A 21,820-nucleotide genomic window follows, 5' to 3' on the forward strand; every position below is an offset into this window, starting at 1 on the left:
TAAAGCACAGTGTTTATGTGCAGTTATTTTTTCTTTTTGCCTTACAGTTTCCAGTCAAAACACTTTTCCAAAGTTACTTGTAAGCTTTTCCCTGCCCTCTTCAGTGATGTGTCATGCACTTATCATACAGCTAGATTCTTTCCTCTCAGTCTACATTCCCTCCTGGCATCCTCTGGTTGATTGTATTACTTTTTAAAGTGACAGTTTATAAACTTTTCATGCTACTGTGTTACGATCATATTTATTACTTTGGCTGGCTGCTTTAAGTTGGTAATATGCCACAATTAATATGAAAGCTTCTGTGGTAGAATTTATGTTGTTTACCGTTTTCAGCATTATGACTCTCCAATAAGAAATGTCTTTTTATGAACTACTATCTGTTCTTCTTTTGAATTATTTTTTAGAGTAATTCTCAGAAAAGGAATTACTGGGTCAAAAGCTATAAAGTTTGGTAATTCCTTTTATATCAGATTGAACTCTGAAAGTATTATGCTAATTTAAAATGCTATCAGATACACACACACACACACACACACACACTCCCCCCGCCCTGCCCAAACACTTCAGGGGATTTTATAACTTAAAAAAAAAAAATAGCCTTTGACCATGTCAAGTAAATATAAGGTGCTTATTACTTCATTATGCTTATAATATTCACTTCTTAATTTACTAGCAAGGTTAAACATTGTGGCGCATCTTTATACTATTAATGTGTCTGCGACTCTATTGTAAAGGAAAAGAGGAAGATTGTGAATGCTGTGCTGGAACAAAATTCTGAGTTCTCCTAGGCAACTTCTTGCCATTTTGGAACTATTTTAAGTTTAGAGAAAATAGAGTGTGTTGTTACCAAGTTTCCTTTTGATTCAGATTAAAGTTTTTCCTTTGGGTTCTGCTGTGTTAGAAAATGGAAATAATGGTGGTTGTCCCAAATTCACATTACCACCAGTTGTTACTCGTTTGAATAGAATTTTAACGTTGTTTTCTTTTGGAAGCACATAATGTGCTCCATAAAAAACATGTTCTCCTTAAGGAACTTTTACCTGGTTGATCTGCAGTAAACGGGACAGCCCTTTGTGTCTGTTAGTAGGTACCAGGTAAGTGTCGGAGATGCAGTCAGACTAAGTCCAGAACTCGGACTCTGGATTTGAATTCTGGCTCTGGTGCTTGCTACCATGTTTCCCTGAAAATGAAACCGGGTCTTTCATTAAATTTTGCTCCAAAAGACACATTAGTGCTTATGTTCAGGGGATGTCCTCCTGAAAAATCATGCTAGGGCTTATTTTCCGGTTAGGTCTTATTTTCAGGGAAACATGATAGCTGTGTGACTTTGAGCAAGTCATTCATCTGCGCCCATTTCCTCATCTGCAAAAGGCAGCTCACAGTACCTATCTTACTGGGCCGTTGTGAAGATTCAGTGAGCTCGCCTATCTGAAGCACTTAGAATAATGCCTGGCACATGCTAACCGCGGTATACGTACGTTCTTTTTTGTTAAATTTAGGCCAAACCTTGAAGATCATAGATAAGTCATCCATGTTCTTTCCTAGACTTGATTTTTAAAAACCCTTCGAAAAATCTCACTTACCTAGAGGTTTCTTAAATTAACGTAGATGACACAAAGCCCACAGTCAAAGTTCTGACCATTACATGTTGGGAGTACCTTAGACACTCCACTCTGTTTACTGTGACTTTATGCTTAATGCTAAGCTGAATGAGTTTTGTCTGCTCCTATCATTTCAAAGTTTAAAAACAGGGAGAGGAGATTGCTTCAGGAATAGTGACAGCCACAGGTAGTAAGAAGGGATCCTGGACTAAAACCTGACATCAAGGTCAAGAAACTAACATTTCCACCAGAACCCTGTAAGCATCATACTCTGGGGCCACTTCTTAGAGCAAGGCTCTAATCCTGGGTTTATCTCTCATTTCTGTCACTTACTAGATATGTGGGACCTTGGTCCAGTTACTTACCCTCGCTAAGCTTCATTTTCTTCATTGGTAAAGTGAGGATAATACTATCCATTTCATATGGCCGTTTACTTAGTGCCTGGCATGTGGTGAGTACTCAAAAACCGGTAGCTTTTGTTTTGTTTTTTAATTACTCATTTTGATTTATTTAGTATCGGGTCAGTCATCTCCTGTGTATTGTAGAAGCCCCTGAAGGCGTCACTGTCACCATATTGTAGCCTAGTATAATGGTTGATATTCATAATGATGACACTGTTCTCAAGATGTTTGAATTCATAATTCTCTGTTTAAGCGGACAGGGAATTGCATGGGGTGAGAGCCATTGTTAAAGTAGTGACACACTTAAATCACTTAGTTTTTGGTCCAAATTTATGTATTTGAGAGATTCCCATTTAAAACATTTAAAATAAAAAATGTGGAAACATAATGGGACAATTTCATTTACACCAAATATTTATGTAGGTAGAGCATTTCATTCCCAGACCAAAGTGCTTCTGTGATCCCATGCCTCGGAGGAGCCAGTACTTAGTTGATTTCCACTCACTCTTGCCTCTGGAATATTTTTGTTCATTTGGAATGACTTTTCTTGTTCAGCTTTGACTTTGATACAGTATCTGTAGAGACAATGAGTGAGTATTATTTCTCCCTTATGGTGTGTGGATTCATCTACCACACCAAGAGCTTGCTTCCTGATTAAGGCTGAGGCTAGATGACCTATCTGTCCTCATGTTTGAGGATAGATGGATAGATGTTTGAGACCCAGAACCATAAGATGTCTCTTTGAGTGGGACGCTGTAGGGACCTCACCTAAGGAGACTTCCAATTGTCAAAAATAGGCACCATTACCCCATGAGGTTTCTAGAAGTAAGAATGAGAAGAAGAAAGGGGGGAAAATGACTCAGACATAATTGTAATTAGTATTTTGTTGTTTTTCTTTCATATCCTGTGTTTATTTTTTCCATATTACTGTCTTCTCTTATTTTAAAGAAGCATTCCCATGACAGACTTCGTTTTTCAGTGTCCTGAAATGCAATTGAAGAGCCACTGCTTTTCATAAAATGGTGTCCTATGAGAGCTCCAGTGTCGATCGGTAACAAGGTAATGGACCATTTGGTTTATTTTTGTATTTCAGGGGGAGAAGATAGAAGACATTCCAAAGGAAGTCCTGATGGACTGTGCCCATCTTGTGAAGGCCAATAGCATTCAAGGTCAGTTTTCCCAGAGGTGTTTTCAGAATTAGCACTGATTTCTCTGTGTCTGAAATGGATTACATTTTAGAGAACATGTTATTGACTTTGGATTGAGTCAAAGGAATAACCTTTAATATGCTTTTGCCCTGTTTTATTCTTTAAGCTGGCATTTCTGCTACCTATCAAAGAACCAAAAATGAATCTCCCCAACTCTAATGTTTGTGTCCCTCTATCAATTTACTCTTTTCCTTACCTTGACTAGAAGGTTGTTTAGATGTGCCTACCCTTAAGGTTATTTGTAGAGAGGCTTTTGGAAATTAGGTTATGTTAATAGCTAAACAAGAGATGTGTCTCATGGCTTTATTTTTAATGTTGTTTGATGTCTTTATTTTCATCATTTATCATTAGATAGTAGACCTCACGTCTCCAAATCACTCTTTCCTACGTTTTCTTTCTCTTCTCCCCTCACATATGTTTTTCTTCCTATAAATTGTGAAAATATGAAGTCAGTTGATCTTTATGTCCCAGAGAATCTTTTTTAATTGGTCTGGGGTGATCCATGAGTGTCAGTATTTTTGCAGTGCTCTCCAGATGATTCTGCTGTGCAGAGAGGGTTGAAAACAATGGGTGGTTAAGTATTTTAGGTAGGGCGTGTAACACTGGACTTGGTGCTTGTCTGTTTCTATGGTACAAGCTTTAATCTGTCAGTTGGACAGGTTAAGAAGGACAATTATTGGGGTAGAGGTGGGAGTTAAAAGGGGGAGCCAGGAAATGGTGTTCTGCTAAGAATGTTTGAGTTAATTGATTGGATTTTAGGTGTAGGACATAGACCTAGATAGGGTGAAAGTAAGTTTGTTTTGATATGAAGTTGGGGACGATCCAGAGGGTTGGAAAGAACTATGGTTTAGGTAGAAGATAAGCGTGGGGCAGACACACAGCCAGTACCAGGTACCAGAGGTGAGTGGTGACAGGACAAGAGCTGGGTAGTATAACTCCTTCCCTGTCACTGAGACTGCGTTTCCTGAGTCTGACTCGGGTAGTCTCACTGAATCAGGCACCTGGCCAAAGAAAGGGGACGTCTTGTAGGGCCACTGATTTTCAACCCTATAAATCATTAAATTGCAGTTACTTTTAGGACATTCCATTTCTATGAGGAGAACAGAGTGTCTTAAGATTTCCAGTTAAGATCTTCAGTTATTGACATAAAAATAATAAAAATTAAAACCATCGTTACCCTCTTTCCTTGTGTGTTGCAACCTCTTTCACGCATTCTTGTCTCCTTTCCATGCCCCTGACTAGCAGATGTGACTATTAAAAGAGTTTTAGACTCTTTATTCTTGGCCCGGCCTCTTCCTAATCTCTTCATAGTTTACTAGTTACAGGAAAAGAGGAGAGAAGACTCCTGACACAAATTACTCAGCTCCTCTTCAGCTTCCTGTAGCAACGGCTCACTTAGAAAATGGAGCTAAGCCTAAGATTCTCTCTCATGAGTCAGTAGCAGAGGATGCGAAGAGGTGAAGATTGTCTTTGCTGAGTACACGCCCATTGGCATCACGGTGTAGTGAAAATATTTTCCTCCCTCGCTGACCACCTTCAGCATTCAGAACCAAGGGAGTTGGGTTTAAATGTATTTGTTTTCATAGAATCTGATCGGCCCGTCCTATGTTCGTCTTGTAATCTTCTGCCAGATTAAACTTTCTAAAAGCTCAGACACTTTTGATGACACCCCACCTTGTCTATACAATTAAGTCCAAACGTCTTAAGCTGGCATCTAAGCATCTTTGATCTGACTACGGAATTCTTTTCCCTTCCCATATTTCACACTCTAGCCAAAGCAAATATTTTCTGTTTTTCTACCTTGTGCCTTTGCTTATATAGTCATGTGTCACTTCACAATGTGGATTCATCTGAGAAATGCATCGTTAGACGGTTTTGTCATTGTACAAACATCTTAAAGTGAACTTACACAAACCTAGATGTTGTAGCCCACTACACATGCCGCCTGTTGCTCCTAGGCTACCAGCTGAATACTGTAGGCAGTGATAACACAGTGCTCAGTATTTCTGTATCTAAACATAGAAAAGGTACAGTAAACATATGGTATAAAAGATTAAAAAAAGGTACAGCTGTATAAGGCATTTACCATGAATGGAGCTTCAAGACCAATTTGTTCTGGGTGCGTCATTGAGTTAGCGGTGAGTGAATGTAAAGAAAGGCCTAGGACATTGCTCTACATGACTATAGACTTTGTAAACACTGTATGCTTATGATACACTACATTTATAAACAACATTTTCTTCAGTATAACATTAGCTTACTGTAACTTTTACTTTATAAACTTTTTTAATTTTTTAACTTTTCGAGTCTTGTAATAACAGCTTAAAACACGCATTATACAGCTATACAGAAATGTTTTCTTTCTTTATAACCTTACTCTATTAGCTTTTTTCTCTTTTTAATTAATTCTTCCCTTTCTTGTACGTTTTACAAAATTTTGTTGTTAAAACCTAAGACACACACACACTGACATAGGCTTCCACAGGGTCAGGCTCGTCGGTATTACTGTCCCCCACCTCCACGTCTTCTCCCACTGGAAGGTCTTCAGGGCCGATAACACGCATGGAGCTGTCATCTCCTGTGATAACACTGCCTTTTTCTTGAATACCCCCTGAAGGACCTGCCTGAGGCTCTTTTTGAGAAGGTGTCACTCTTTACAGAAATATGTCCATGGTGGTTTGCTTGGTTTGTTTCCTTTTTTCATCATAGATTTGCTTATAAGCAGATAATGCACCATGAATATTCTTCTCTATTTATGAAAACCTTTCGGTGTTGGGGTCTATGTTTCCTAACTTTTTAAGGAGCTTGCTGAGTTCTGCAAAAGCTGTTAAACCCTTCATTGTGAATTTTCTTGGGGTTCTTTTTTTCCCTCTTCTGCAATTTCCTTTTCTCTTGCCCTTTCTTCACTATGCGTTCCTGTTCCAGTTCCAACTACTCCTCATTAGTCAGCTCCCCAGGAATCACCCCTAGGAGCTCCTCAATGTCATCTCACCCACACCCAGATTCAAGCCGGCTGCCATCTCAGCCACAGCCTTGTTGATTTTTGCAGCCTCCTCATCCTTGGCAAATCCTTTGAAGTCGTGGACGAACCTCTTGAGTGTCGTCTTCCAGGTGCTATTCATATATCACTAGGTGATAGAAATTTTTCAGCTCCATTATAATCTATGGGGCCACTGTCATCTATGTAGGTCGTCACTGACCGAAACATTATGCGACACATGACTGTATTGTTCCCTCTGCTCTCAATTTTGTCCTCCTCGTCAGTCATCCCAAGTCCAGATCCAGGCTCAGGTTCAAGGTCCACATCGTATTTGTAATATTAGCTATAATTATATGCTTGGCGCTGTGGTAAAACTTTACAAGTTATTTCATTTATTAACCCTACTGAGTTAGAGATTATTATTTTCATTTTATAGATGAGGAAGCAGAGCTTAAAGAAAATTAAGGAACTTGCCCAAGGCCTCAGCGTGCTGACATGTGGTAGAGGCTGCATTTGAAGTCAGACAGCCTGACTTTTAAAGTCTTCTGTCTTACCCAGCAAGCTGTGTTAACCTCTCCCATGGAGCATTTACCTTCCTGCAGCGTTGAGTGACCACTGCCCTCTCTGTACTGCTTTAGCACTTCACCGGTACCTTTCCAATATTTGATCAGTTCTACTTTTAATTGAAGTTATTTGTGTGCTTATCTGCCCTCTCTTAATCTTGAAATGTAGGATCCATTGTCTGATCCATGTTTGTATCCCCCTGGCACATTGGAGATTTTTTTAGAAACTTAATTTTGAAAAAAAATCTCAAACCTACAGAAATGTTGCAAGAAAAATACAGCTTTCATATACTCTTCACTTAGATTCATCAATTTTTCCATATTTGCTTTCTCTCTGTAACATACTCATTATTAACCTTTTTAGCTGAACCATTTGAAATAAATTATAGCCATCACAAGCCGTCAGTATGTCCTGAGAACAGGACATTACCTTAGGGAACTGCCTTACAGTGATCAATTAAGGAAATTCAGATGGATCAAATACTGTTATCTGATAATCTGTATTAAGTTTTCCCAGTTGTCCCACTACTGTCCCTTCAGAGCATTTCTTCTGATCCAGGATCATGTGTTATATTTACTTGTCACGTCTCTCTCCTTTAAGTTTGGAGACACTTCTTTGTCTTTCAAGACATTGACACTTTCAGAGTGGAGACCAGTTGTAGACTATCCTGCTATTCAGTTGGTCTGGTGCTTCCTCTTGAGTAGTGTGACATTACGAATTCTCAGCAGGAATACTTCGTAAGTGAAGTCTTGCCCAGTGCAGTCAGGAGGCACATGGTGCCAGCCCTTTGCCCCATTTTTAGTGATATTGACTTTGATCACTTATGTAAGGTGGTGATCACCAGATTTCTCCAATGTACATGGTGAATTCATAGACAATGAAATATATTGCCATCTGATTTTGAGGGGCCTTAAGTAATGTTGGACCAGTGATGAAACTGATCCTTTGAGCTGCCAGGGCGGCTGTCGGGGCAGAAGGGAAGTGTGGGGTAGAGGTGGTGAGGGGAGAGGAGGAGGAATGAACAGGGCACCTCGGACCCCTCCCACCCACAGCATCTTTACTTTGATCACTTGGATGTTTTCTTTGGTGAAAGAGGTTCCACTGCTAAAAGAAACAAAACACAAAAGTTCTAAGCTAGTCCAATTTCCTCATGTTTCAGATGAGATTCCGAGAGCCATGAGGACTTTCCCACAGTGACATGGCTGCTTTGTGGTAGGGCCAGGACAGAGGGCAGGTCTCTTGAATCCCAGGCCATGGCTTTTTGCTTTATCTTGCTTCTTAACTTTTATTGGATCTAGGACTCCTTTGAGAATCTGTGGAAACCTGTTGGATCCTTTTCTCTTTAAAAAACATATTGTAAGTTCTGCCTTCAATTTTAGGGACTCTCAGAAGTGAACCCCTACATTCCTCCGTAATACTTTGCTCGAATTGTTGTTTGTCACCTTCACCATTTGCCTTTTGTGGGTGTTTTTTTTTAAGCTTTTTTTTTAAGAAGGATTTTGTAGTTTGAAACCCTTGAAGCCATGTTCATTCTAAGGCCTTTCCTTGGTTGGCTGACAGTCATTTGCCAGTGGGTAAGGGGACGCCTTGCTCGGTGGCATCCTGCCTGCATGTTGAAGACAGTCTCTCTCGGCAGGCTGCAAGATGAACAACGTTAACGTGGTATATACACCATGGTCTAACCTGAAGAAAACAGCCGACATGGATGTGGGGCAGATCGGCTTTCACAGGCAGAAGGACGTAAGTGTGCCGCACCGCGAGGGGGCAGAGCCCTGCCACCGCGGGAAATATCCGTCTTTTCTGTCTAACACCTTTGGTGTCATGGGCGCTGCATGATGTATGTTTCCTAAAGGGAATTCAGCTGGGCTGCTAAGCCCCTAGGAAACCTTTCACCTGTTCTGAGGGAGAACCGTGTCATAAAGATTTGGTATTTCTTCCCCTATCTCCCTCGAAGGTGAGCATTGTGACAGTGGAGAAGAAAGTGAATGAGATTTTGAACCGATTAGAAAAGACCAAAATGGAGCGGTTCCCGGACCTGGCAGCAGAGAAGGAATGCAGAGACCGTGAGGAGAGGAATGAGAAAAAAGCCCAAATTCAGGAAATGAAAAAGAGAGAAAAGGAAGAGATGAAGAAGAAGAGGGAAATGGATGAACTTAGGTACGTTGGAGCTATGTATTGGTATTGACTGCCAAGATTCTTTACTGCTCGTTTTAATCAGGGATTGACCCTTAAGAATGATACACTGGTGGAGGGAGGGACATATAACAGGTTGAAAGCGTTAAACGAGTTAGAAAAATGCTTTTATACTAATGTGTTGGTCACATGAATTGCCCTTTTGTAGGGGCAGGATATGAGAGTGTGTGAAATAAAACAGCTGATTTTATTTTTGGATAAAGCATGATAGCTGGTCTTCAGAGTTTGGTTTATAAACATCTTCAGAAAAAGAAAAGATGCTATATTAAGTGTTTAACATTGACTAGCTGTGGTATTTGAATGAAGTCTTAGCTCTAACGGCCAGTGCTAGTAACTCTGAAAGCTTTTTTTGAACCCTCTTTTCTACATTTTGAAAGTTTAAAGTAATTAATGTAGTGAGGCTTGCTCTCCAAAACACTGCATTTCTAAACAATAAATAGTCGTTAAAATACTGCTAAAACAGAATGAGGAGCTTCATTTAAAATATAATATTCAAATACCAAACTCCGGAAGTGTTATCCTGAGTTATATCTGCTAACATGAAACAGAGTAATGCACAGATGTAAACATTTGCTCTGACCTAGAATTGTAAGTCTGCTTTCTGTTAGGAGTGAAAGAAAAATGATCAACTGTCAGTGTAGTCGGCTGTGTAAAATTTTGAGTGATGTAGAATTTAGAGTAGTTTATTCTTTTTTGTTGTTAGTGTGGAGTGGGGAAAAATTCAAAACAGCCTTTTTTGTGCCCTTTACAAATCTAACAATTTTGTGTGGAAGCCAGTGTTATATGTTAGAAATATAATATCGCTTAATTCTCTAATTTAATAAGAAAGAGTAGCTAACATTTTTGGACACTTGTCATTTGCCAAACATTGTACTGTGCTTTACTGCATTATCTTATTGAATCCTAGCAATAGTCATATGAGATAGATATTTTTTGCACTTTGTAGCAGAGGAAACTGAGACTGAGAAGCAGTTAAGTCACTTGCCCAAAGTCAGGTAGCCAGTCTCAGTCTGATTCTCAAGTTCACACACTCTATGACCACACTCTTCAGCCCTCTGTTCAGTCTATGCAATATTAAAGTAGTATTTATCCCATATAAATAAATAACATATAGATGCCATAATTTACCTTAAAATACATTTTTGTTTCAGATTAAGCTGTATACTACTGAAATTTAGGGGATTTTGTATGTTTGATTGTACTAGTTTAAAAAGTTGCAAGCATTTAAACAAACTAATCCATCCACTAAAACACCGTTTTCCTATTTTCTGGACTTTCTTCATATTGTCAACAACTTATATTCATTTAAATTGCGGAGGGAAAATTCTCCTTGTTACTGGATAAAATTTTGGCTTCAAAAGTTTAATCATGCTCATTTTCCAAATTGTCGCTAGTCACTTGCATATTTTTCCTTTTGTTTCTTCAGACATAAATTTTATATCACTCGGGTACATGTATATAAAAAGGAAAACCTAAGTGGAATAAATTTAAAAATCACTTTTCTGGCCTGTGTTTTCCTACACAATTTTATCCCTCCTGCTTTATTTTTAACAAATTATCATGGGCCTCAGAAAACCAGAAACATTTGGTGTGTCCGTTTCTGTGAAACATGCCACAAAAACGACTTCCACATGCTGCAGATGGTAGAAGAATGAAGCAGGGATGTAGCGCCAGGAACCGATGTGGTGACATAGCAAGGCTCTGCTTGGCATATGCAGAACTGCTGTTTGCATGCTGTATTCTGCAGCTTTTGTGAAGGTCCAACAACAAACTCTAAACTTCTGATGCTTTATAATCTGTGTTTATACATTTGTAGTGCTAGCATCACTTTAATTTCTGTCTTGACTCTTCCACCCAAGAGATCGAATGCTATGCTGTAAAATCTTCTTATTCTAAAGTCTTTCACTTAGCTTTCTGACAGTGAAAATACCATTGAATTTCACCAACAGTTGATTCTTTTATTTGGACCATCTGTTAAGAATGGTCCAAATCACTTGCTGTGATTGCTTAAGAAATTCACTTTTGAATCTTCAGGGCATTCCACAGATAAACCAAGAGGATATTCTTATTCCAAATGGTCTCCCCAGTGTTTCCAGGTGATTTCAGTGAAAAAATACTTAGCCCCATATTCGGAAGAGCTACATTCCAACTTCTTTCTAATTCTAAAGCCATGATTTAGACTCTAGACTCCCTTGTATCCTCAGCTTTTGGAACAAGAATGGCATTAAGCCGGTCAGTTCTCATTTCTACCAGGAGAAGAAATGCATAGACGTGCTGTTGAATAGTCCAAGTCCTTTGAGCTCTAGTTGGGATCATATCTATCAGCCCTCTGCTCAGAAGTGAATACTAGAGCAACCCAGCGAAGACGGTGCCGCCTTCCTTCTCTGACGAAAAGAACTTGATTTGGGGGCAAAGATTACTGCAGCAAGGGCTTCATGTGTGAAATGTGGAAGGTCATAGTTGGTAAGTGGCAAAGCAGGAATTCAAACTCAAGTTTGTAGTTCGGAAGTCCATACTTCTGCTACACTGTGCTGCCTGGTAGGCGAGGGATGAACAAGTCGGCAACGCCAGAGTCAAGGTCATAGGTCATACATAGGCAAATAAGAATAAAAAGAATGAAAGTTTTTGTTTAGTCCCGAATTTCATGTTGAAAGTGATGAGCCAGTATAGGTTTCCTGGGGTATTAGGAAGAAGTAGACTGGTAGGGTGAGTTTAGTGTCAGCACGTAGGGAGAGGTAATGGTGAAACCATTGATGAAAAGGATGGTAGAATCTGATGTGGAAATGAGTGCTCTAATGGTACCTCCTTTTGTTCTCCCATACACTGCTGCCTTCCATAAGTAATGCGGTGTGTGCCGTGTATGTATCGTCGTATCTCCTTATTTATCACCCAATGCTTTACAGATGCAGTGAGTGACTAGTCAGTATAGTATGGATGAATGAGTAACTGCGATTAGCTTCCCTCATACAGTGATTCTTGAGCTAAGATCAAAACTGTTTGCTAGTGAAAGAGCGGGGCGGGGTGAGGGGGACATAGTGCTCTAAGCGGAGGGAACTTTGAGTGTAAAGACCCTGTATGGGAGGGAGCAAGGCCAAACACGGGAATAAAAGCAGGCCCAAAGGTGCGGAGCAGCAGGCATGAGGGAGCACATGGATCGAGGTGCTAGTCCCTCCGGCCTCATCGGCCGTATCTGCCTTCATCATAAGAGTTTTGTGAGGTCATCAAAGAGTTTTAAGTGAGGCGTAGTATGATAAGGTTTGTGTTTTGGAAAGGTCACTTTGCGGACCTGATTGGAAAGGGAACCAGGAGGGTGTGGCTAAGCCAGTTAAGAAACTAACGCAGTTGTCCACATGACAGACAGTGGTCGCTTGGACTGAGATGGGAACATGGAGGTGGAGAGGAGTGGACCATGGAGAAGTAATTTCATAGATAAAGTGACAGGGTTTGAAGATAGATTGGATTGAGGGAAGGGGCAGGGAAAAAGAAGGAATCCTGGGTTTCTGGTTTATGAAATGGAATGGATGGATAATAATGCAGTTCTTTGAGCTAGGGAATACTGGAAAAGAACCAGACGATTTTTGATAGGGGAGAAGACCACGTGTTGGGTATGGACATATGAATCTGAAAATACCTTTGAGGCATCTGAAAAATGTCATATAGGTAGTTGGTGGATGGGATGGCGCTCAGAGGAAACACATGGACTAAAGAAGGGTGAATTGTGTGTTGCTTTCATGTAAGTGGGAATTCAGACTCACTGGTTCTTGAACCTGGACGGCCGGTGCCCACAACTGGGAATGTGTTTCCTCTTTTGAATTCCTGTAGCATCTTGAGTCTGAGTCTCTGCAGTGTACTTCAGCTGTGAATCCTATCTGCTCTCTGCCAGGGCTATCGCTGAATTTCCTCATCTGAATAGTGCCACCTACTTCAAAGTTATTGTGGAGGTGACATGAAATGAGTTTAAGTGAGCACTTTGTAAACTATAAAGGCTGTGCACATCCTACTTATTTTCATAGATAGTTGTCCTTTTTATGCTGCAGTCTCCTTGAGGGCAGGGATTATATTTTCTTCAAAAGACCCTCAGCAGTGCTAGATACGTGTGATGTTCATGTAATACTTGCCAGCTGGATAACCTTATTTTAAATGTTTTTTTTTCTCTTCTAGGAGCTATTCATCACTAATGAAAGTTGAGAATATGTCTTCAAATCAGGTAAGCTCAAGTTATTTGGTCTAATGTGTGCCTTGAAATAATTTACTAAGAGTTTTTAATTGAGTTCCTGGCCAATATTGACGCGCATGTTGCAGATGGCATGACGTGATTTGGCAACGATAGTGCACTCAGGTGGGTTCTATTAGGCATTGCCCCTCCCTTCCTGTGGACTGCTCATGGGGTTGTTTTTAAGTGGGTCACCTCGTGTCATACCTGGTCTGTTGTGAAGTACAGATCTATTCGTACTTACAGGATGTCCCCATTCCTCATTCCCCTCTTGGCTAGTTGCAGCCATGCAAGAGTGCCTTTTTTTCTTAATGTTTTCTATTAATGTGACGGTAGATTCTATATTGTAATTGAGTGAGAACAAAATGATCACCTTCCATAAAAACATAAAACAAAAGTATCAACCCTAACATCACGCCTGCCGTTTAAGTGACAGCACTGGTTGTTTCGTGTTCCTCGGAAAAGAAGGTACAAAGAAGTGGTGATGCATATTATAGTACTGAGAGGATCTTGGCATTAACTTGGATTGTTTTCACTGGAACTATGTCAGGGATATATTGTCTCTGAGTACTCTCTTTCCCAAAATATATTTTGAAGGATCTGGAGATAGCACAATTTAGCTGTTATTAAATAGTCTTTGCACAAAATTAAAACTGAGTGGATGTATTTGCTGTATTGCATGTTTTACATATAGTTTGCAAATAGGTGCTTTTATATCTGTGTTCTCCAATGCACTAGGCACTGAATGCATGTGGCTGTTTAAATTTAAATTAATTTAAATTTAATCTGATTTAAAAATTCAGTTTCTCAGTCATACAGACCACATGTGACTAGGGGCTACCCTATGAGGACAGAAATAGAACATTTCCCTTATCACAGAAAATACTATTAAACAACACTGCTTTAATGCTTAGAAATAGCTAATAGAATTTAAGGTCCCCTAAAGGTCATCTAGTCAGTCCCCATATTTAATGCATGAATTGGAATTGAATTGTTAATAAGCTTTTACATCTTGTTCATATCTATATATTCTTCTAAAAATGAATAAGAATGATATCCTTATTCCTGTCTCCGTGAAGAACTCAATTTCCGAGGCTGTTTTATGAGTCAGAGATGTAGCTTTAATTTATTCCTGCAAAATTCCAGAGTAGCATTATGTAATTAAATAGAGCCTTGAATTTTAATTTTAGAGACTCAAATTCAATCAGTCATTTACTAATTGGATAAGGCTAATAAAGTTATTTAACCTCTCTGAAGGCGTATTCATCAGCAATAAAAAGGAGATATATTACCTCATGGGGCTGTTCCAAAACTTAAACAAGGGCATATATGTGAAAGTTCTTCCTTGACTTAGTCCCTCTCTGAATATAAATGGTCATTATTAGTTCTTATCCACATAGTCCTTAGTTGCTATTTTCCCACAAAGTATCAGTATCAAAAGGTGGGATGTATTTAATCCCTTTTGGGAACTATTCTTAGATGCCTTGAAACTCTTAAAACAGTTTAACAGAAGTCTTTAACGTATCCCAAATCTACTGTCTTTGTTGTGGTGACTGTTGCTTGTTGAAAGTTTCTGTTACTTAGCGGCTACTTTCCAGCTGAAATCTGCCATCTATATTATCATTTTTGGCATTTTCATTCCCACCATTATGGATTTTTAAAGTTTGGTTGTTCTGGAATCATGAACTAAAAACACACACACACACACTCTTCAGTCTGTTTCTTCCTAATCTTTGTGAATTTGGTATCGGGAACCATAAACAATTACTTTTAACATTTCATTTGCTTATCACTTTATAAGTGAATAGCAGGAAACCTAATTTGCTATATTGAAAAACATTTTGACTCTTAAAGGGAATATAAAATATAAAAATTGTCCAAATAAAGTCTTGGATATCAGATATTATTTAAAAGTTACTGTAACCCTAAAATACAGATTCTCAACACATGGGAACTCTTTGCAAATGTAACTCACAGCCTTTATAGGGAGTAATAATGCACTTTCATTCTCACCAACCTAAATTATCTTAGTGAATTTGTCATCCTCAGTTTGGGATCTAAAGCTGACCTCCAAAGATACAGGAAGCTCTCAGGCTATCACTCAGTTTAGGCCTCTGGGGCACTTGCAGTGCTGGTGCTCGCACAGATGACAAACATTAGTGCACTCTGTACAATTATTATCTAAGGCATTTTTACTACGGCCTGTGTTTTGCTAATTGAAGACAAGCACACAGAAATCCACTGAATGAAACAAGATAAAACCAGACTTCACAGAAACCATCGTTTTCTACTTATATCTCATACTTGCCTGCCAACTTTGATAAGAGCTATTAAGGATAAACGCATGTGTACCTGTAAGCCTAAGTTCTCTGCCTTTCTTTAACTGAACTCAGGCATCAAGCAGTGGGAAAGAGACAGAAACTGAAACAAGTGACATGATGCTATGTTTTTAAACAAATGTGCCGGAACTTATTCTGTTAGTGAATGTTGGCCTTCAGAGCAGTTTTCTTAGGGTGTGCAGTAGCTCAAAACAGGAGTCTGGGCTCTACTTTTGTACTTGCTCTTTAGGACTTGTTTGTAAGCTACACAATAAAAATGAGTCCCTTTATACTATATACCATCATGTAAGGTTTTTTATCAAAAACTTGGCAAGCCAGCTAACTTGGTAACTAGCCTGTGGCTTCCTAATGACTTTTCCTACTTAAAAAGAAATCAAAGGCATCTTGTGATGTCACAAATAGGTGAGAATGTTGATGCTCAAAATAATGGAATTTGGGCCGGCCCGGTGGCTCAGGCAGTTAGAGCTCCATGCTCCTAACTCCGAAGGCTGCCAGTTAGATTCCCACATGGGCCAGTGGGCTCTCAACCACAAGGTTGCCAGTTCAATTCCTCGAGTCCCGCAAGGGATGGTGGGCTCCGCCCCCTGCAACTAAGATTGAACACGGCACCTTGAGCTGAGCTGCCTCCCGGATGGCTCAGTTGGTTGGAGTGCATCCTCTCAACCACAAGGTTGCCGGTTGGACTCCCGCAAGGGATGGTGGGCTGCGCCCCCTGCAACTAGAAAACGGCAACTGGACCTGGAGCTGAGCTGCGCCCTCCACAACTAAGACTGAAAAGACAACAACGTGAAGCTGAACAGCACACTCCACAACTAAGATTGAAAGGACAACAACTTGACTTGGAAAAAAAAAGGCCTGGAAGTACACACTGTTCCCCAGTAAAGTCCTGTTTCCCTTCCCCAATAAAAAAAATAAAATAAAAATAAAAAAAATAATAAAAATGTAAAAACCCAGTTCTTTAAAAAAAAAAAAAGAAAAATGGAATTTAGGCCCAAAATATTTCTGTATATTGGCAGCATTGTTAGCATAAGGATATTGAGGCAGTATTTGTTTGGTTTCATATTATGGTGTATTTGTTGAAGGAGCAGTCTCATTTTCTTTTCGTCACGCTTATTATATCCTACACTCGGTCGGTTGGACCTTACTTCATAATTTGGATATCACTGGGTACCTGTTGTGTTATCCAGGCCATGTCATGAATAATGCCTTAGAGAAGGTAGCTGCTCATCCAGCTATTCTAAACACCAATGTAAGACAGAGAAGTGATGAGTGAATTCAGTTATTTTACTTTCTGCTTTTTGAACTCTACTATTGGGCATAAGGATATGGCTTATTACTTAGGACAAATTGTGAATTCAAAGAATTGAGTTACTTATTTTGAAGGCTTTTTATGGTTTCACTTTTTTTGTTTCCTACAGGATGGCAATGATTCAGATGAATTCATGTGAATGGAGAAAAGGACCTTTTAAAGATGTGAATTTAGGGACAGTTGCAGACGTTTTGGTTTCATCTATGTTCTGAGTTATAAAAAACAAAACAAAACAAATATCTACTCGAGAGTTTTTAAAAATATTGTTCCCTTTTATGCTGACAGAGAGGATCTCATATATATAGAATAATAGTTGGACTTGAAGACAGCATATAACTTCAGGAAAGTGAAAATATTTTTGCCAGAACATGTCTTCATACCTCCTGAAAGCTGGCTGCCCTTGTTCTTGGGATGGACTTTAGAATGAACCAACTCTGAAAACTGTTTCTGGTACTGTAGTCTGTCTCTGAAAACAGATGTCTTGAAAAGCTTTTTATATTCTTAAAATAGCTTCACTTCCGTTAAGAAGAATGTATTGGTGAGCAATATATAGCAGTGTTCCCCTCACCCTCGATTTCCTGATTAGCATAAAAGCATATGGGTTTTGAAGATGATAGTGATGTTTTCAGAAAATTGGCTGGCTTCAATATTCATGTTCCACTGTGTTGTCAGAGTCAATTAGCAGAGTTGTCCTCGGCTCTCAGCTTGCCCTGGCTTCTACATTCTCTGTCCTTACTTTCGCTGAGTGAGGCCCTCCACCTAGTTCCCATCATACTTCAAGAAATAGTCGGTATTAATCAAGGTTGGGCCTTGTGGCAGTTTTTACCTGAGCACCAGATAACCCAGGTCACGTACATTATAATTCAAGGGCCTGGACTCATTTCTCAGCACTGAGGGGAGAAACAGGAAGGGCTGCTCTGTGAATCATTTGGAAGATGTAGGTTACCTAATCTTCATCTTGGAATACAGCATAAAGCAAAAGTTCACGTTGTAATTATGATTTTAGAAAGAATTAAGCATTTCGTTAGCCAGCCAAGTCGTTTGTTTATTTACTTTGAAAGAATATTTATTTTGAGTTGTAACCACAGAGTTCAGATTTCTGAATTGTAGACTCAGTAACTTAATATGTATAATAACAGTACTACTCATTCAAACTACCTGCTCTCCAGTGTGTTTCTGAATAGAAAATATATTTTTATTGAAGCATGTAAGGCAACCCGTTGTAGAAAGAGACAAAAACCAAACAATGAAAGGGAAGGAGAACAAAGCCTGCAGGTCAGGAGGCATACAAATGCACATTTTAACCACACCCAGAACTGTACGTGCAGCATTCTTCTAACCCAGCAAAAATTATCTCCAACAAATATTCTATCTGTAATAGCACTTTGGGACTGTGGGTAAAACCAAAAGACTTCAGTATTTCTATTTATCCCAAGTTGGTGTATGGGGTTGAACTGGAAAATTCCCTGAGGCATAACTTGGCCAAATTCTGAGATGTAGTATGGGAGACAACTCAAGAAATTAGAGAGAGAGAGAGAGAGAGAGAGAGAGAGAGTTTCTAATGATGTTCAGCCTGCAGTTCTATGATTTAAAAATGTAATAATGAAGAATCATTTTTTGTTTGGAAGGACATTGATACATAAATTCATAGAATTTGCTCCAAAAGCTGGTTTTGAGGGGCTGTGGCTGTAAAAATCTTCGTCTGTCATAGGCTCGACCTGGCAGTTCTACAGGGGTATGAACTCCTCCCTCACTGATAAACGCGTCTCTCCCCCAGACGCCCCCTGAGAAGAAGTGGACAGCCTTTCCCAGACACACTGTCGAGGGAGTGTAAGTTAGTGGCCGAGCCCTCCTGCCTGGTTACTGTCGGCGCTTCTTTGCTCTGCTGCAAACATCTAAACGGGAGATTTTGCCTCTAGCAGCACCTGTGCACCTCAACTTTCTACTGTTTCTGAAGGACTCCTCTGTATCCCACATTACATCACATATAGACAGTTTTTGAAGACTACATCTACTTTTACTGTAGTGTGAGAGATCCTGGGGTCCAAATTTTAAATGTTTCATAACTCACAGCTTCTGCTGGTTTAAAATGCCAAGGACTCCTGAATTCTCTGAGTTGAATTCCAAGCTCTTGAACCTTTTCAGCTGCTCCGTGCTGATTTCCTCCTACCACTGCTTGTGTATTAGGAAGTTTTTTTCCCATAGCTCTCTTGGTCCCAGTGAAAGCAGGGACCTTTTCTTTTGAGGGCATTGGTTCAGTGGCAACAGGTCAGACTGTTGGCATGGATGTCATTTCATTTCCTGCTGTTGGCATACTTCCTAAACTTCCTATAGAAACATTCCAAATTACTGGGATTTTTATGAGCTGTGCCCTTGATCACTGAATGCATGCATCCTGAGGAATTCTCTTTTCCACTCTGCCTCCAGTTTCCCCACTCTGTTTGATCTGCATGCAGGTGAGGTTCCATTATCATTTAATTTACTTCACAGACTCTGACCTGTTCTATTCCTATAGTTTTAGAATTCATTTCTTACCCACCTTTGTTTATCTAGAGTCCCGATCTTTGGGCAAGGGAGCCATGTAATAGTGCTTGTGCTGGAACAGATGCTGGGAAGCTTACCAAAGTATGGAAGGTTTGTACATTAACAGAGGGTGACAGGCTTTAGTTGAACCCTTATCTTCTGTTTGTTGTATTTTTTAACTTTCTTGAAGCGTGGACTTTGGTGAGCCTTTTAACTCTTTAGTGCTGATGGTTCCCCCATTCACGAAAGAAGGGGGCCACACAGACAGAAAGATTAGAGAGGGAGAGTTCATCTCTAGCCCCCCGTTTAAGAACAAAGCTCTTCCTCCCACTTTTGCATCTGTCTGAGAGGGGAAGCTCTTGTTTTCCAGGCTGGAACAGATTCTGGGAAAAACTGAGCAGGAGGAAGCAATGGAACACTTGTCCAGTTTTTCCTGAGCTGTGATATAAAACCTGCTTTTTCTGTTTGAATACAGCATTGTGAAGAACAAATCTCATACTCAGAATGATCACAGTAGAGTGAGTGGGTGACCTTTTGATTTTCAAGTAAACTGTAAAACAAACTGGAAACAAAAGTGTAAAATTAGAAATTTAAACTCCAAGCTAAATGTCAGCCTCGACCCGTCTAACTCCAGCAAGTATGTGATAGCTCAGAAATGGGGACAGCGCTGGGCCCACAGGCTCTTCGCCAGGCTCTCGATACAGCACCAGGCAAGAGACTTATGTGCATCACATCATCTTAACAAAGGAGACGATGCCAACCGCGTATTCATCGTGTCCTGGATGGATGGTATGTAAAATACAATAAAAGCTTATAGTTTGAGTAGAACCAAGTGTGTGTGTGTGGGATTTCACTTTTCACTTTTCTCCTCACTGACGGGCTGTGCATACTTCCATGGGCACGTAGGAAGAAGGAGGCTTTGGCTCCCCAAGATGATGCCCTTAAAACTGAGCTTTGCTCCTTAGCAGGAGAGCAAATTAGGGGAAAGGGAAGGCTGCCCAAGAATTCCAGGAAGAGAACTAAAGAACTTGGAGTTCAAGGGCCATGATGGTTTGAGCTCTAGTTTTTGATGTTTACAACTTGATACCCGCCCTCCCCCCAAAAAATAAAAAAATTCCTGGGAGTCTGCCTGAATCTTGGCCAGGGCGAGGCTGCCATGTGAAGACTTGCTGGAATGGTATCGATGAAGGTGGTGGCCCTGGGCTGGTGTCCTGTTCAGTTTCTCCCCTACTGTGGGAGCGCTTATTCTAATGTCACTCAGTATGTTTGCGGGGACATAGTGGGGTAAAGGGAGCCACAGAAACATGCAGGTTTCTCTCCCAGCTATAAAAGCGTGCTTAAATTCTTCAATTTTTATTAGTGGGCATTTGGGTTCGTGTATTTCTCATTAGTCAGGGCAATACCTGTGTCCTTTTGGCTTTAACTACCTTAGCTACTAGAATTCTGGGGTTTAAATTGTTATAGGTTGAAACCAGTATTTTCATACAGAAAAAATGTAGATAGAGATCCATGTGTATACTTAGTGGACTCAGGATTACACTGAAAATACGAATACCTATTGAATGCTGTGTATTAACCATGGTTTATCATTAGCATATACATACCTCTTTTTCTGTCTCACCTTGATTGCTTCGTTTTATCTTTCACGGTTGTATCAATTATTGGGGGAACTCCAAGCTTTCCACCTTAGTGCTTGTGACTGCAGTTCTGCCCTGTAGCCAAATGAAACAAGAAACAGGTCTCTGCTGCTGGCATGCACCGATTGGTGCTGACTGGGCATTTTCTGCCTTTGTCTACAGCCAAGGAATGGAAGCCAGGGGAAATGAATGCTCACCCTACAAGTCCCATGTCGTTTTTGCTAGTTTCCAAACCTGGTGAGTGGGTGTCAATACCTAAGGCTGAAAAAAAGGAGGAATTCTCCAGAGTCAGTATTGTTTTTCCTTCCCACATCAACCCCCTCCCGTAACCACTGCAGTAAAAATATAAGACTCGTGGCCTGACATTTCACATCCTGCCTACATGAGGCCTTAGCTGCCTGCAGTCTTGCTGGTATTTTGTTCCTGCCTCAGCAGTTTATCTTGCATAGAGAAGGCTAACTAACATTTGCCTATGATTTCTGGGACATGCTTAGGAAAACAGGACCTTTTAGGTAGGTGTTAAAGGCAGGTCTATTGGTCTTGAGCCTTTTTAGCTCTTTGGCCCAATTCAGGCTCAGCAGGTCAAAATTACAGACTTTCATGAAAGAGGTAAAGAAAAAAATATTAGAGGCAGTGTGCCCTCTTACCCAGCTCAGCCTTGCCAAAATTATCTTTAGTTGTGAAGCCCTTTGCTTCATTATGTTACATCCTTTCCAAACTGTAATTTTTGTTTGGTGGCTAATGTATTCAGCATCCATGATGCTTAACATTAATGTTTTTCAAACCTAGAATTGCTTTAAGAGTCTTTAGAAAGGGATGGAAGGTCTGACATAGACAAGGCTTAAATTTGGT

The 21,820-nt window shown here is 40.0% G+C and overlaps 1 protein-coding gene across 4 annotated transcripts in view; it reads left to right on the forward strand.

Moving 5' to 3' along the window:
- The window catches only part of CCDC25 (coiled-coil domain containing 25), a 35,774-nt gene extending 15,615 nt beyond the window's left edge, over positions 1–20,159 (forward strand). Inside the window, exons 5-10 of one of the 4 annotated variants that reach the window (XM_019733120.2) lie at positions 1,938–2,052; positions 3,096–3,171; positions 8,391–8,494; positions 8,709–8,911; positions 13,109–13,154; positions 16,918–20,159. In XM_019733120.2, coding sequence (XP_019588679.2) covers positions 1,938–2,052; positions 3,096–3,171; positions 8,391–8,494; positions 8,709–8,911; positions 13,109–13,154; positions 16,918–16,947 — 574 coding nt within the window. In that variant the 3' untranslated portion in view covers positions 16,948–20,159. The remainder of the gene's footprint in view (positions 1–1,937; positions 2,053–3,095; positions 3,172–8,390; positions 8,495–8,708; positions 8,912–13,108; positions 13,155–16,917) is intronic. The other 3 variants (XM_074338366.1, XM_019733121.2, XM_074338365.1) reach the window with 3 other exon arrangements.
- The last annotated feature ends 1,661 nt before the right edge of the window (positions 20,160–21,820 follow it).

This window comes from Rhinolophus sinicus, linkage group LG07 (assembly GCF_036562045.2).
Source record: "Rhinolophus sinicus isolate RSC01 linkage group LG07, ASM3656204v1, whole genome shotgun sequence".
Taxonomy (NCBI): domain Eukaryota; kingdom Metazoa; phylum Chordata; class Mammalia; order Chiroptera; family Rhinolophidae; genus Rhinolophus; species Rhinolophus sinicus.